Raw genomic sequence first — 13,328 nt, 5'->3', positions numbered from 1 at the left:
CTGTGCAGACATCAACATGGCCTCATGCCTGTCATTCTGTCTCACGAAGTCCTCCCCGGAGTGACACTGTGCGTATTACGTCTCAAAGCTTCGGAAACTGGTCGCGCCCATATCCGAAGCCATGCTGTCAATGGAACCGTGTTGGCTGCCATCGTCTGAGTGATTGTCGTGTTCATTGGTGCCTAGGGCCTCCGCAGTGCCTTTATCGTCGCCCACTACTGATTCAAGCGACTCTGACGATGGTCGTGCTTTGGAGTGGTGCATGTGCCAGTCTTGCAATTCGTGCGGGTCGTCTTGGTCAGAGTCCTCCAAGGACGAGTCAGACAGTAAAGGGTCGTCAATGATCGCGGCTGTCAAAGGCTGCCACAGTGAATAGTCCCGTGGCAGGTTATAGCTTGTTTTCGGCGCAGTGTGGACTTCCGTACGCAAAGGAAGGACGACACCTTGGTGGACCAACTTTTCTATAATCTTGGCCGCATCATTGTCGATCCTGGCTTCGATTTCCTGCATGATATGCTGGTCGTAAGTTCTTAATCCGCCGACATCCTCTTCCAGCTTATGAAAATCGGCTTCGGACACTAGGTCCTTCTCTTCCGTCTCCGTGCCTCCCCACAGAGGAGTCAATGAACATATGTTCAGCATCGAGCGAAACTCGGCCCAGGTCAAATCAAAGTCGTATTCCACTTGCAATGTGACTTGCAACTGGAAGAAATCCATCCTTTCGGTGAAAGCAAGAGACAGAATTCGTGTCTTGAGGGCAACCCACTCCGCTATTCGTCGTCTCGACATCGGAGGCACGAATCGCTCTCCCCGTAGAACAAGAATGTTTCGATCGCCATCGGCAGTGCCCTCCCAACAGTACTCTTGCTCGCGACGCCGCTCGTAGACTGCGCGGGCGAAGACTGACGAGCCCTGCGATGTGATATCTTTCAGATAGCGATACTGCTTCTGCTGTTTGCTGCGTGTGCATCTTTTCCCGATCTCCACGAGGAACGGCGTTGAATATCGCCAGTAACCACGCTTCGATGCGTATACATCATGTCCATCTGGCGCGGCCTGTTCTCGCATGTGATTTCGATAATTGCAGCAAGAGTCGAGGTGTCGAATGAATTGTGGCTCGTCAGCATCGACATCGCCTTCGACAGCGGCATCCCCTCGCATCTCTCTTCGTGACATCCTCATCATCTTCCGCCGCTTGACTTGGTACTCCAATACATCAGCCTGTCTGCTGAGAGCATTTCTTTGTCGTGCTTCGATGATTTTCTGCGTCCAGGCGGTTCGAGCTGCGTGGCCAATGTGACGAGGTAGACTTTGATTGCACCAAATGCAGATCCTTCTGCTCTCATAATCCGGCCCGACGAATTTGGAACATCCATCTCCGTGGCAGGTGAGCCGCTCGCTGGAGACCGCCTCGTAGTTCTGCCTGTCTTTGCACTCGATACAGAGCCAACCGTCGGTCTTCAAAGTGCACCGACAGATGCCGTGGCTTGAGTCTTGCTCACGCAACCTTTTGGCAGCTTGGGTAGCATTATTGCTGGGCAGGTTCAAGGGGTAACGTAAAGATTTGCTCGACGTGTCCTGAATCCAACAGTCGTGGCAGAAAAAGCGTACCCGATTCTTAAATGTCTCCTCCTTCCCCCGGGCGAAAGATGAACGAACGATACAGGCCTCGCAGATGAGTGCTGAACAAAGGCAGCAATTATGCACTTTGTCGCCTTTAGTATGGGTTTTGGAAGAGCAAGTTTTGGCGGTAACTTCCTTCAGGCCTTGCCAATATGAAGTGCCGTGCAGACCTACATATATAGACTCTCGGACCTTCTGATCCGGACGGACAGGCTCTGATGGCACACCGAAACCATGAAGGGCAGCTCGTAGGCCTGTGCTGCATTGAGCAGTAGAGACAAGGTCGTCAGTCGATAGATGCGAGCTTAGGCAGAGAGCCACCGGCCATATGGTGATGAGAGCCTCGAGCGACATGGGTGATGTCTGTCATGTAGCAGTAATCATCTGCGCAAGGCTGTAGCCAGTTCGTTGTCTATTTCCGCCTTGCACTTCATGGCCTTCACGGCGAGCACCTGATTCTTATACTTGGGACCGGACGTGAATTGCTGTGGCTCGTACTTGACCCGCTCCATGAACCGGCTCTTGAGAGTGTCCTAACATGTCAGGAGAGATATCAGCAGGGTCGTCTTCTTTGTCAGGTTCCCTTGATCATGTGAGAGGAAAAGAACTTTGGTACATAGTATGAGATCAGTGCTTAACAATGCCTAGCCTGATCAGATCGTTGACGGATGCCTGAAAAAGGCTGCCGTGGGCTCCGACCAATAATTTTCGGGTACATTGGTACGCGACACTCTTCCTTCCTGCGCACCGCATCCGATAGATGACGACGGCATGACTGCGCACCAAAGATGAGGAGAGAGGTGAATGTTTGAAAGGTCGTAGGTAGAGGCTGCAGTTGATCCGAAGGTCGAAGCGCGATGTCGCTTTCCACCTATATCAATCGTACGTTCCTTCCCTCGCCAACGACCCTGCCTTATGCTAATACTGTGGTAGAGAAGGTGCTAGTCATAACCGTCGACGGACGAACACTGGTGGGCACTCTCATCTCTTGCGATCAGGTCACCAACATCGTTCTCAGCGATACGATCGAGCGCATCATACGACCGGCAGACGATGACGAACCAAGCATGGAGCAAGAGCACGGCTTGTTTCTCGTGCGCGGTGATAACATCACAGTGTGCGGGCCCGTCGATGAGGAGCTGGACAAGAGCATAGATTGGACCAAAGTACGGGGGGAGCCGATTGGGACTACGAGGCACGATACGTGAGGACTACACATTGTAGCAGCGAAGCGTCTCAAGCAGTCCACGCGCACCATAAACGGGTAGGGCGTGGCACACAGTCCGCCGTCAACAAATGGCTCGAGCTGTGCATGCGCAGGGCAAGTCACACCCGGGACCTTGCTCATGGCTACGGCTTTCAGTGGCCCTCGACCAACTCAAGACTGGGGTCGAGGACGGGTAGCAGAACGGGTGCAAGCCACAGCAGTCAACGCGACCAGGCTGTGCGAAGAAGGCTGGATACTCGATGGCACAGCGAAGGGCATATTGTTCCGGCAGAATTTCTCAGGGAGTTCACAAGGCATAAAGTTGGGTGCTGTGAGCACTCTACATTGGACAACGCTAGTTGTAGGATGATCGAAAGAGGATATGACGAAGATGAAGATGAAAGTGATTAGATTGGTCTGATGCTCGCTAAGCACAAGAAGGAAGCCATAAAGAGGACTTCATATGTCGACAAGATGCTGCGTAATCTCACTGCAAGCTGAGTTTCCGTAATAAGCTCGGGAAGGGATGCTCTCCGTCTTCCTGCTTTGCGATGTTTGCAGTGACCTGGCTGTAGAGATTCTCCGGGTCTATGCATTCCAATATGCTGTCGTCGTAAAATTTGTAAAGCGTGCCCCCAGCAGTCCATATTCGCCGCAATGTCGCCACAAGCGCAAGTGGCGAGTAGATCTGATACTCCTCCTTCTCCATCTCTTTTAAGCGCTCAATTGATGTATATGATCGCTCCCACGTGCAGCCAGTCTGCTCCTCATACTCGGCCAGGATCTCGTGGGGCGTGGCGGTAAATGAATGCACGATAAGGGTCGTGTTGCGAGAGGCACGCCCGTTCAGTAGCGAGGCGACAAGAAATTTCCCCACGCTGAGCCGCATCGTCAGCACTTTGTTATACAGGGGTCTGTACGACTGGGTATGAACTTACTCAATCATGGCAGTGAAGCTGACCGGGCCTTCTCCGTCCCCAAGCAAGACTGCCCGCTTCAGGGAAACATCGAAACTGCCCAATTCAGGCCTGCCCTTCATTGGGCCGAAGTATAGATCACTGTAGCTGTAGGACACGAATTCAGTGGCGCCCAAGAGAAGGTTCGAAGTGCACTTACGGCCCGGTCACCAGATATGTGTATTCTAGCTTCTTCATCGATTGCATATGTGCTCGCACTTTGAGCTTCGCAAGATGTGGTGGCTCGTGCACTGACTCTGGCCAATACTCGATATCTGTCCCAAATTCGGATGGGTAGAATCGTCGGACGCCAGCTTCTTCGGCCCAGGTGATAAGTGGGATCTGCTTCTCAACACCCTTGCGACCAACACACGATACTACTGTATCGATGCCTGCCAATTGACCATGTTAGTCTCCGTCGGTAATCAATCGCGGATCTGGCTTGCTATTACCTCGATATGCCTCTTTCACCCTGTGCTCATCGTCCAGGTTCCCTACAAATACCTCCACTCCCCATGATTCCAGTGCGCAGATATCCTGCACTTTCTCGAGCAGTGTCTTCTCGCTGGTCAGGACGCATATCCGGTTGAAATGGTGCTGTGCATCGACAATCGCTCGTGTGATATAAGTCCCGATTACGCCTGTTGCACCGATTACAAGTATATTCTGAGCCGGTTGTCCCCAGGACATGGCTGGCAGAGGCTTGATCATGCAGCGTAAACTTGCCCCTACGGGCAATCGTCGGGTAGGTCGCGGGGCGAGTGATTCGGCCACCCCCAGGCGGAGATCTGATCTGACGTAGATCTGGGTACTTCGTGGTTTATGGGAGCTATAGAGATCGATTTCAAGAGATCGTGATGTCAATGCTATGGTGTTGAAGGTGAACCTCGTGTCGTCGAAAAGTATACTTTCGACTGTTGTCTAGGAGTTTACAATGGAATGGGCCCCTTTATTATTCACCAATCGATAAACCCTTCGGCGCCAAAGGCAAAGGATGCCACGGGAAAGCTAGAATCGGCAACGAATGCAATCTGGACGGGCCGCAGATCACTTCATCAAATGGCCCTCCTCCAAGAGTTCAAGTACGCCTTGGATACAGTACTGATCAAGTTTCAAGATGCTACCCACGCAAAAGCACCCGCAAGCCTAGCCATCCTCGTTCGCGATCGAGCTCAGTCGCTAAGCTTGACCAAACTGCCACCACTACTGACCAGAATAGATAACTATAAACTTCACTACGGAGTACACGGATCTTCCCACAAGCCACTGCCTACTTTTCGTTCCCGTATATCACCAGGACGCAATGGCACTGGACGATGTCATATGCCTGTCATGTCCAACAGCAGACCCGGCCTGCATTGGATACTGTCCCCAGTATTTGGTCAAGGGTCACACAGAATACCCGCATTATCGCAGTGTCGTGGTGAAACGCGAGCCTCAAAGCAGAATATCCCGCTCCCGCTAGGGTAGGAGTGCGAATACGCTCCAACATCGCCACAAAGAGACTTGGAGCTAATGCACTAATTTCAGGGCAAGCAGAGCAGGCCAGGCACCAGAAGACGTTCCTGCTTGCGGACAAAGCGACCGTGCATGGCAGGCACACCTGCATACCTAATGTATGCGCAATTCTTCCTGCAGCGGTCTCCGTTTGCAGATATTACTTGAGATCCGGTGTCCCGGACCGCTGCGCGATGCCCACCATCCTGTTCTGTTCCGCCGAATCTTCGAGTCGATGACAAGCACTGTAGGATGCCATGGCCCCCACGAACACCACCCTACTTCTTTCAACTCAGCTCGAGGCGTATTCCCGAACCAACACCAATGTCTCAGTGTCAGACAAGACAGACCACATCCTGGCGTGACGTTTAATCTACATTACATACAGCCTCAGTGCTACCCTCACCGTCTGAATACGAAGTAACGACCACAAAATCATCCCACCCAAAGGCCAAGTGCGTTCGATATCACACCACGCCGCCGGGGCTGCCCATACCAAGCCTCCGTCAACGGACGAGCCTAAAGACGACTCGCTTAGCAGCAGCCCGCTCGGAGATTAAGATTTACCCTGCAGCGACGTTAGGACGCCGATGTTGATGCTTCGGCGTCTGCAGAGACAGCCTCGTTCATTTCGTTCGTCCGTTTCTCTTCGCAAGCCAGCACTGCTTCGGGCAAATTGTGCCGCTCTCGGTGCCATAAATGACTAACAAGCGATCGCAGTAGTGGCACTCTATCGGCGACGCCGTTCGAAGACTGTATCGCAGCGGGACGCAGGTCCTCAATCATGAAACTCGCTTTTTTTTGTGTTATCTACTTATCGCGAGACGCTGAATATATACGCTGGTATACACATTCTATCGCCTCATTCCTGGGAGGCCGGTGTCGAAAGAGCAGAAAGTCTGGTCTCCAGTCCCACAAATGTTCGTCTCGCCTTTACTGGCCCTTTGCCTTCTGCACCTCCGCCAAACCCTCCTTCAGCGCCTCGATCGCCTTGTCGATCTCTCCTCTGCTCTCGTCCATCGCACTCACGCCCATGTGTCCGAAGCGAATATACTTCGTTGCGATCTCCTTGTGCAGTCCACCCGCGAAAACAACTCCTCTGTCCATCAGCTTCGGAAGGATCTCTGGCGGTGTCATGCCTTCTGGTAGGTAAATCGCAGTCATAGTATTGGCTGCGTTGTCAGGCGACGTAGCCAATTGCTTCAGTCCGAGGTCTGTGACGACGGACTTAACCTTTTTCGAGATTTTCTGGTGCTGAGCCACGCGATCCGCAATGGGCTTCTGAAGCAGTTGAGTGAGAGCGGTGTGGAGTGCGTGCACAAGCTGCGTAGGAGGCGTGGCGAAGTAGGAGGGCTTCTTCGCCTCGTAGTTCTGCATGATTGGTGTCCAATTCTTGAAAGAAGCATAGTATGACCCAGGCGGCGACTTGCGGGATTTGAAGACGTTCATGGCTTTCTCTGATGCCATCGATATCGACAAGCCTGGCGGGCAACCGATAGCCTTCTGTGTAGCGGTCAAGGCGAAGTCGACCCGCATGTCATCAAAGTGAAGCTCTTCACCACCCACTGAGCACACACCATCAACAATCAGCAGCGTGTCGGGAGAAACCTTCTGGATCAAATCGGACAGAGGCTGGATTTGTGATAGAACGCCAGTTGACGTATCGACGTGCGTGACGGTGACAGCCTTGTACTTCTTGGACTTGAGGGCTTCCTCGATCTCCGGCAGCTGCGGCCTCCCACCAATCTTAGCTTTGAGTTGTGTGGGTTTGGCGCCATATGTGGTAAAGCAGTCGGCGAAGGAGTCAGCGAAATAGCCAGTGTGCAGAACTAGTACCTCCTCGCCGGGTTCGACGAGGTTGGCAGCCGCGAGATCCCAGCCTAACGTGCCAGAGCCAGCGATTGCGAATGGTTGCGAGTTGGGATTCTTGGTCTGGAACAGTTGCCGCAGCATCGATAGAGCCTCGCCGAAGGTGTTCACAAATGGCTGGCCGACATGCGACTGCGCAAACGTGGCCATGGACTGAGAAACTTCATCGGTGACCTCGATAGGCCCAGGTATCAGAAGCGTCGGATGCTTCGCTTGTGACGACATCTTCGAAGTTGTTGATATGCTTCGCTGTGAGGAAGGCCTGCATGCGAGTTTGTCGTCGTGTGTATGGGACTGTCGCTCGATCGAATATGGTGTGTTGAACGATTGAGGCGTGGCCGTTTCCAGATGTTGAGATATCAAAGAGAGCCGTGAGGCAGGGGAGGATCGTGATGGCGCCAGGGTGACTATGCCTCGAGAGGCTGAGGGGTAATATTTATTTTGATGATGTCGAGCGGGGTGCTCGCGGACTGGGGTAAGTGGAAGCTTGTGCGTTCGCTCAGTGTGCCGGACGGTCGTGCCTGAGGGCCGTATGGTGCCAAACGATCGGTGCACAGCCGTTCTCAAGAAGAAGCGTCGATTGAGAGAAATCATGGCTGGGTTTGCCGCCTCCTGTCAGAGCTCGCTGGCCCACACTTTGCATGCCTTTTTTTCCTCGTGCTCCTGCTTCGGAGCTCAATTCTGCCTGCAGTAGCCCAGATTAGCAGCAATGGCAGCTCTCTGTGAAGGGGCTGTTCGTGGGGCCTCCGCGCTAAATAGTTATGGCAGACACGAAGGAGAGGTGTGCCCCAGAACAAAAGCCCATACACTGTCAGCACAGGGAACAAGAATCAGCTGATATAGACCTCGGGAAGCCGTCGCTTTATGTCACGTTCAGTACTATGTACTCGCACGCGTCGTCAGTACAGACTTCCGTCGTAATGGTCAAGCATACAGTACGGAGAGAAAGAGCTGCTGAGCTCCCGGCACTGGCCCTAAGCTCTTGGTCCACTGACTCAGCATCCGGCTCCTTTCTCCAATGCCTGAACGTGCATCGTAGTTGCTGAGTCGATGCTCAGAACGAGGCATCACACAGTCTCGAGAGCCGCTGTGGCCATAGAAGACGCCTGAGCGGAACAAGAGGTAGGAGCTTGCCTGCCGTCCTGTTCGACCACTGACGACGTTGCGATGATCACTGTCAGAACGCCTGATAGGCATCAAGGGCGCGCTTGCTGACATCGACGGGATGGAGTCAAGATAAAAAGGTCCGAGACTGCTCCATCTTCGAGATACAGTACTTACCTCGACTTACAGTGCTACTCATGCAAGCTATCTTACGAAATTCTTGTGGTTCATCACTGACTTCTCTGACAAAAGGCCGCGTCCAACCTCGGTTGAGCAACATTGTGTACTCTGGGATGGCCACGTTCAAACCACCACCATTGCCTACGGGTAAAGATAAGCACCACGTCGTCGTCCTAGAGGCAAAGCATGTTCCTATGCCACGTTTCGATTTCCCACATACCATTGATCTGCATCCACTCACAAAACAGCATGAGGTGGCCGAACGTATCAAGGACGCTACCATCGTGATTGCATGTGTCACGCCCGTCACCCCAGCTGACCTGGACGTTGCTAAGCATGTGGGATGTCTCGCAATCATGGCCGTGGGAATGGCCTGGCTCAACAAAGAGGAATTCGCCAAGCGCGGCGTGACGGTCACAAATTGTGCTGGAGCGAATGTGGAGGCCGTGTCGGAGCACTTTCTCGCCTTGTACTTTGCGTTGCGAAAGAAAGTCGTCGAGATAGATCGCACTGTCAAGGAAACGGATGAATGGAGGCAAGAAGGCACTGTCACGAACCACTGGGAATCCAGGAAGCCTCCGCCGGGCTGCGGGCAAGAAGTGCTCGGCATATTGGGATACGGCACAATAGGAAAGAGGATAGCACTCTTGGGCAAAGCGCTGGGATTTGCGGAGATCCTCATAGCTGACCGGAAAGGCGCAACTGCGGAAGCAACGAAAGAAGGCAGAACGCCATTTGATGAAGTCGTCAAGCGTTCAAGCACTTTGGCAGTTTGTGCGCCTCTTACTAAGGACACTGTCGATCTTATTTCCGAATCAGAACTTCAGTCCATGCGAAAAGAAGCGCTTGTGATCAATTTGGCGAGGGGAGGTATCGTCAACGAAGCCGCTCTTGCGCGAGCTCTGACGAGCGGACAGGTGGCCGGAGCCGCCACAGATGTACTCGAGACGGAGCCTGGAGGCCCTGGCTCGACGCCGTTGCTCCCAGATCTGTCGAAAGGCGAACCTGCGATACCGAATTTCGTGATATGTAAGTTTAGACCGCTCCCTTGCCCCATGTAGCCAGCAGACTGACCATTCGCAGCTCCACACATAGCCTGGTTCACACAGGTCACGATCATCAACTATCAACAGATGCTCAAAGAAGGGGTCGAGCGGTGGGTTGCTGGCTCACTCATTCAGGACGGCAAAGTGATCCATGCAGTCTGCATTCATGATGGGAAAATCTATCGGTAGATGCAGCCTCGGTCAAACAGCTCAGACTTGCCTTTGCGCTTCATGGTAGTGACACGGCGGCTGTAAGTGGTATCTTGCTGCCAGCACGCATCGCATCAGAAGTATCTGTGTGATCATCATCGCTGTGTCGAGGCTTCGGCTCTGCCTACGCGAGCGCATCTGTGCCTTTCCGGCGCCCTGCTCCAGTCTCCATCTTCGCTGTCCGGGCGCCAAATTGTATCGCTCGCTTTTTCTCCGAAGCGACTTGATACATGCCAAGTTTCCAAGCCACCAGTCGTAGAGCCATCTTCGCAGCGTCAAGTCTTGCAGGATCAGTGACTCGTACCGAGCCGTCGAAATGCTTCGGGACCGCTCGATCCGGCCTGAAGCCACACTTCTCCCACACTGGCAAACTCAGTGTATATGCAACAAAGTCTTCATCGAGGAAAGGATAACGCGTTTCTCGACCCCAGTGACTTATAACGCGATCATCTCGGCCGAGGTTACGTTGACCTATTCGCTGATAGTCCAGATTGAGTTCGTCGGCCAGGCCTTTGAAGCCGCTCCGTACGAATGCAGCTGCGTGTCGAGAATAGCCGCCGAAAAGCTCATCGGCGCCGAGACCTGATAGAAGGACACGCGAAGTGGTTGAGTAGTCCTCAGTGCGGACATCTGGTGATAGTGAAGAGTATGCTCGACCGTGACCTCTTGCCGCAAAGTAAAGCGCCATGGCGATCGATAAATCCATTTCAGAGTTATGCGGTCGCATCAGCTCTATAGTATGCGGTCGGTGTTCCTGGCTCAGGGAAAACGGTATGTCGATGGCGACAAATCGCCACTGTCTTTGCGGGCACACTTGTGATAATTCCGCGAAAGACGCCCGACCAGTAATTCTGTCGGGACAGATCTCATAAGGAGAGGCGTCTGCATCTGGTTGCGACTTCATCGTCCGAGGATTCTCGAAAGCAACGTTCAACAGATCGATCGGTTCGTCGTGAGCAAGAATGTCATGCACCATGCGCGCGAGCAACGTACAGTCAAGTCCTCCCGAGAAGAGTACAGCGACCTTTGTTAGGTGTGGTGTTTGATGAGAATAGCGTGATCAGGAATGTCCAGGACGCGGAGTCTTAGTGACTCGGACAGGTGTTGCATAAGCTGGTCTGTCGTCGCTGCCGATGGCGTGGCTGGTATTGCTGCTGCAGAGCTGTCATTGTTGAACTCAGGTGCCGGTGCCGGGCTAGGAATCGTCGAGGTCAGGATCTTGTCGTCACCGAATTTTACTGAGTGTAAACATGCGGGATCAACTTCTTCCAGGTCTCCAGCCTTAGCAACAGCAACACTACACAGTGTCATCCCGCCATCGCTGCCTCGCTGCAAAGTAAGCGAACGTCGACCAAGTCGATCTCTGCCATAGTAAATAGTCGTTGACGTGGCATCGTAGAACACGAAGGCATATGGACCTGCAATACTTGTCAGCACATCAGGAATAGCTGCTCCTGGCGCGGATGATGCAGCAGCGTTTAAGAGCTCCTGGAAGACCTGGACCGTGTCGTTGCCGGTCACAACCCTTCCGTCGACCTTCCAAGCTTCACCGTTCCAGCATAAGATGGAGCCTGTAGGCTCATCGACAAATGGCTGAGCCTCAATCTGGCCACCTCTGAGTGCTAGCACACTTGAGCAGAAAGTCACGCACTTTCGCGACTCGTTCTTCGCGCAAGTAGTCTGGTTCGGTAATGGCAGCGTGACATGTTGTAGGCTATCCGGACCACGCGCATTCAGCAGCTGCGTCGTGCGCTCATCTATAGTCACATCTCGCTGGTGGCCGATCGAGACGAATATGCCACACATTGAGCCGTGGAAAGAGTGAAGCTGGAAATGAATGAGTGGTCGCCTGGGTTCATGTCACGCGTTGAAATTGTTCGTTTAGAGACCTCAGAGGGGGAGAAAAGATCTAGGCCTCTAAAGGACTAGCCCCTTGGGCTTGAGGGGCATCAGCCTTGCCTGAGCGCTGTCAGACAGCTGTCAGACAGCATGCGGACTCGGCAACGACTCCAGACAATGGTCATATACAATAGTGATTGTACAGCGGCATACTTAAAACACCCTCCTGCCATTGCAGAACATGACTCAAATAGTCGCGCGGTTGACGCACTTCTCGACATCGGACTTGAGCGTGCATAAATGCCTAGGGTATCTGGAGCACGGCAGCGTTGCCGGTGCGGGGACGACATGTATGTCATTGACTGCCGTTCTGCCACGAATATAGGTGCGCTGCGAGGATAAGCCAACGAGGCACAGATCTTGCTTGTCCGACAACTGTAACGCCACTGGAATTCTGGGTGGACATCTCGCACCATGGGCAGTATAGGACAAATCGCGACGCCACCACGGCGGATAGAGTTAGCAGGCAGTCCGCACGAGGTTCGTTACACCTTCCTTGCTGTATCCATTGCCTAAATGCAGCAGATCGGTCTTGAGCATGGCAGGCAATTGTCGCAAGAGATTCGGAGCCAGATCGAAGTCTACACGGCTATGTTCAAGCAGACATCGAAATTGGACTGGCCCGACGTGAGGGAGGTCTCCCGAGACTATGCTCAGACCGTTCAACGTCTAACACCCGATGTGTACTCGGAAATGGAAGGTAGGACTCATAAACGTTCGCTGATTTCGTCCATCGTCTGACGTGCGGGTTCGAAGGCATCGCCGAAGGCGCGCGCCTTGACATTCTGGACATAGTAGCACTCAACAGTCGCAGCGAGATCGCGCTGGGCCTTTTTTCGGATGGCTGTTCGAGCCTCGGGTGGAAGCGGCAAGACCATGTCCTTCTTGCCCAGAACTGGGACTGGACTGCCAGGGTCAAGACCAACTGTGTGTTGATGTCGATAAAGCAGGAAAACAAGCCCGTCATCTGGATGGTAACCGAGGTTCGTCCGCCGACCCCGATGAGAAGTATTGGCGCCTGATGACTGCGTACAGGCTGGGATTGTCGGTAAGATAGGTTTCAATTCTGCCGGAGTCGGCGTATGCTTGAATGCAATCCGAGCAAAGCCTGTGGACTCGAGCAAACTTCCCGTCCATGTTGCTCTAAGGGTGTGTCTGGACAGCAAGACGAAGCAGGAGGCCTTCAGCCGGGTCACAGACCTTGGCGGAGTTGCGTCAGCTCAGCACATCTTGATTGCTGATGCTGAGGGCCCGGTAAGCTGGGAGGTATCCCCCAAAGGCGACGTACAAATTGAGCCGGACGAGGACGGTCTTGTATGCCATACAAACCACATGATACAGAACAAATTCATCAACGAGCCTCCATGGCTATCTGGCTCACCGACTCGACTACAACGAATCCGCGAGCTCTCGAAGAAGCTGGAGCAGAGTGAGCAGAACTTTGGCACCCAGAAGTTAAGAGACCGCGTGTTTTCGGACACTTACAACGCACCTCAGGCGATTTGTTGCCAGGAAGACCCTTCGCGGCCAATTGAGACGCGCAGTAGCACGCTCTTCAATATCATTACGAAGTTTGGCCAGGACCATCCAGTTGCGGAAGTAGTTTGGGGACGGCCGGGTTCTGGCGAAGAGGGCGAAGTCATTAGCATGCCATGGTAAAAAGAAGCCCGCTCGATGTAGACCCGAGAATCGGTAGAAAGCGAAGTCATCAGCATGCCATGGTAAAAAGAAGCCCGC

The 13,328-nt window shown here is 53.3% G+C and overlaps 8 protein-coding genes across 8 annotated transcripts; 3 read left to right on the top strand and 5 right to left on the bottom strand.

The window, feature by feature from the left end:
* Nucleotides 1–75: 75 nt before the first annotated feature.
* AB675_6524 (uncharacterized protein) lies at nucleotides 76–1,176 on the bottom strand (the record flags this gene model as incomplete). The annotated part of the gene is made up of 1 exon (XM_018146823.1): nucleotides 76–1,176. One exon carries the CDS (start codon nucleotides 1,174–1,176, stop codon nucleotides 76–78), a length of 1,101 nt encoding a protein of 366 aa, XP_018003721.1.
* A 1,304-nt stretch (nucleotides 1,177–2,480) lies between these two features.
* Nucleotides 2,481–2,831, top strand: AB675_6523 (U6 snRNA-associated Sm-like protein LSm8; the record flags this gene model as incomplete). Its single annotated transcript, XM_018146822.1, has 2 exons — nucleotides 2,481–2,505; nucleotides 2,557–2,831. 2 exons carry the CDS (start codon nucleotides 2,481–2,483, stop codon nucleotides 2,829–2,831), a joined length of 300 nt encoding a protein of 99 aa, XP_018003964.1.
* Nucleotides 2,832–3,317: 486 nt separating this feature from the next.
* Nucleotides 3,318–4,476, bottom strand: AB675_6522 (Isoflavone -like protein; the record flags this gene model as incomplete). The annotated part of the gene is made up of 4 exons (XM_018146821.1): nucleotides 3,318–3,708; nucleotides 3,769–3,894; nucleotides 3,947–4,178; nucleotides 4,239–4,476. The coding sequence occupies 4 exons, from the start codon at nucleotides 4,474–4,476 to the stop codon at nucleotides 3,318–3,320; spliced, it is 987 nt and encodes a 328-aa protein (XP_018003889.1).
* Nucleotides 4,477–6,216: 1,740 nt separating this feature from the next.
* AB675_6521 (Alanine--glyoxylate aminotransferase 1) lies at nucleotides 6,217–7,377 on the bottom strand (the record flags this gene model as incomplete). Its single annotated transcript, XM_018146820.1, has 1 exon — nucleotides 6,217–7,377. One exon carries the CDS (start codon nucleotides 7,375–7,377, stop codon nucleotides 6,217–6,219), a length of 1,161 nt encoding a protein of 386 aa, XP_018004152.1.
* A 1,172-nt stretch (nucleotides 7,378–8,549) lies between these two features.
* On the top strand, nucleotides 8,550–9,671 carry AB675_6520 (putative 2-hydroxyacid dehydrogenase; the record flags this gene model as incomplete). Its single annotated transcript, XM_018146819.1, has 2 exons — nucleotides 8,550–9,465; nucleotides 9,520–9,671. 2 exons carry the CDS (start codon nucleotides 8,550–8,552, stop codon nucleotides 9,669–9,671), a joined length of 1,068 nt encoding a protein of 355 aa, XP_018003832.1.
* A 145-nt stretch (nucleotides 9,672–9,816) lies between these two features.
* Nucleotides 9,817–10,380, bottom strand: AB675_6519 (Asparagine synthetase domain-containing protein 1; the record flags this gene model as incomplete). The annotated part of the gene is made up of 1 exon (XM_018146817.1): nucleotides 9,817–10,380. One exon carries the CDS (start codon nucleotides 10,378–10,380, stop codon nucleotides 9,817–9,819), a length of 564 nt encoding a protein of 187 aa, XP_018003846.1.
* Nucleotides 10,381–10,721: 341 nt separating this feature from the next.
* Nucleotides 10,722–11,498, bottom strand: AB675_6518 (Asparagine synthetase domain-containing protein C4F6.11c; the record flags this gene model as incomplete). Its single annotated transcript, XM_018146816.1, has 1 exon — nucleotides 10,722–11,498. The coding sequence occupies one exon, from the start codon at nucleotides 11,496–11,498 to the stop codon at nucleotides 10,722–10,724; it is 777 nt and encodes a 258-aa protein (XP_018003638.1).
* A 507-nt stretch (nucleotides 11,499–12,005) lies between these two features.
* Nucleotides 12,006–13,250, top strand: AB675_6517 (Acyl-coenzyme A:6-aminopenicillanic-acid-acyltransferase 40 kDa form; the record flags this gene model as incomplete). The annotated part of the gene is made up of 4 exons (XM_018146815.1): nucleotides 12,006–12,071; nucleotides 12,117–12,291; nucleotides 12,348–12,574; nucleotides 12,627–13,250. 4 exons carry the CDS (start codon nucleotides 12,006–12,008, stop codon nucleotides 13,248–13,250), a joined length of 1,092 nt encoding a protein of 363 aa, XP_018003639.1.
* Between the last annotated feature and the right edge of the window lie 78 nt (nucleotides 13,251–13,328).

The sequence above is a fragment of the Cyphellophora attinorum genome (genome assembly GCF_001299255.1).
Source record: "Cyphellophora attinorum strain CBS 131958 chromosome Unknown Contig4, whole genome shotgun sequence".
Taxonomy (NCBI): Eukaryota; Fungi; Ascomycota; class Eurotiomycetes; order Chaetothyriales; family Cyphellophoraceae; genus Cyphellophora; species Cyphellophora attinorum.
Note: the sequence above shows the minus strand (reverse complement) of the source record. Positions and strands in the feature narration are given on the sequence as shown.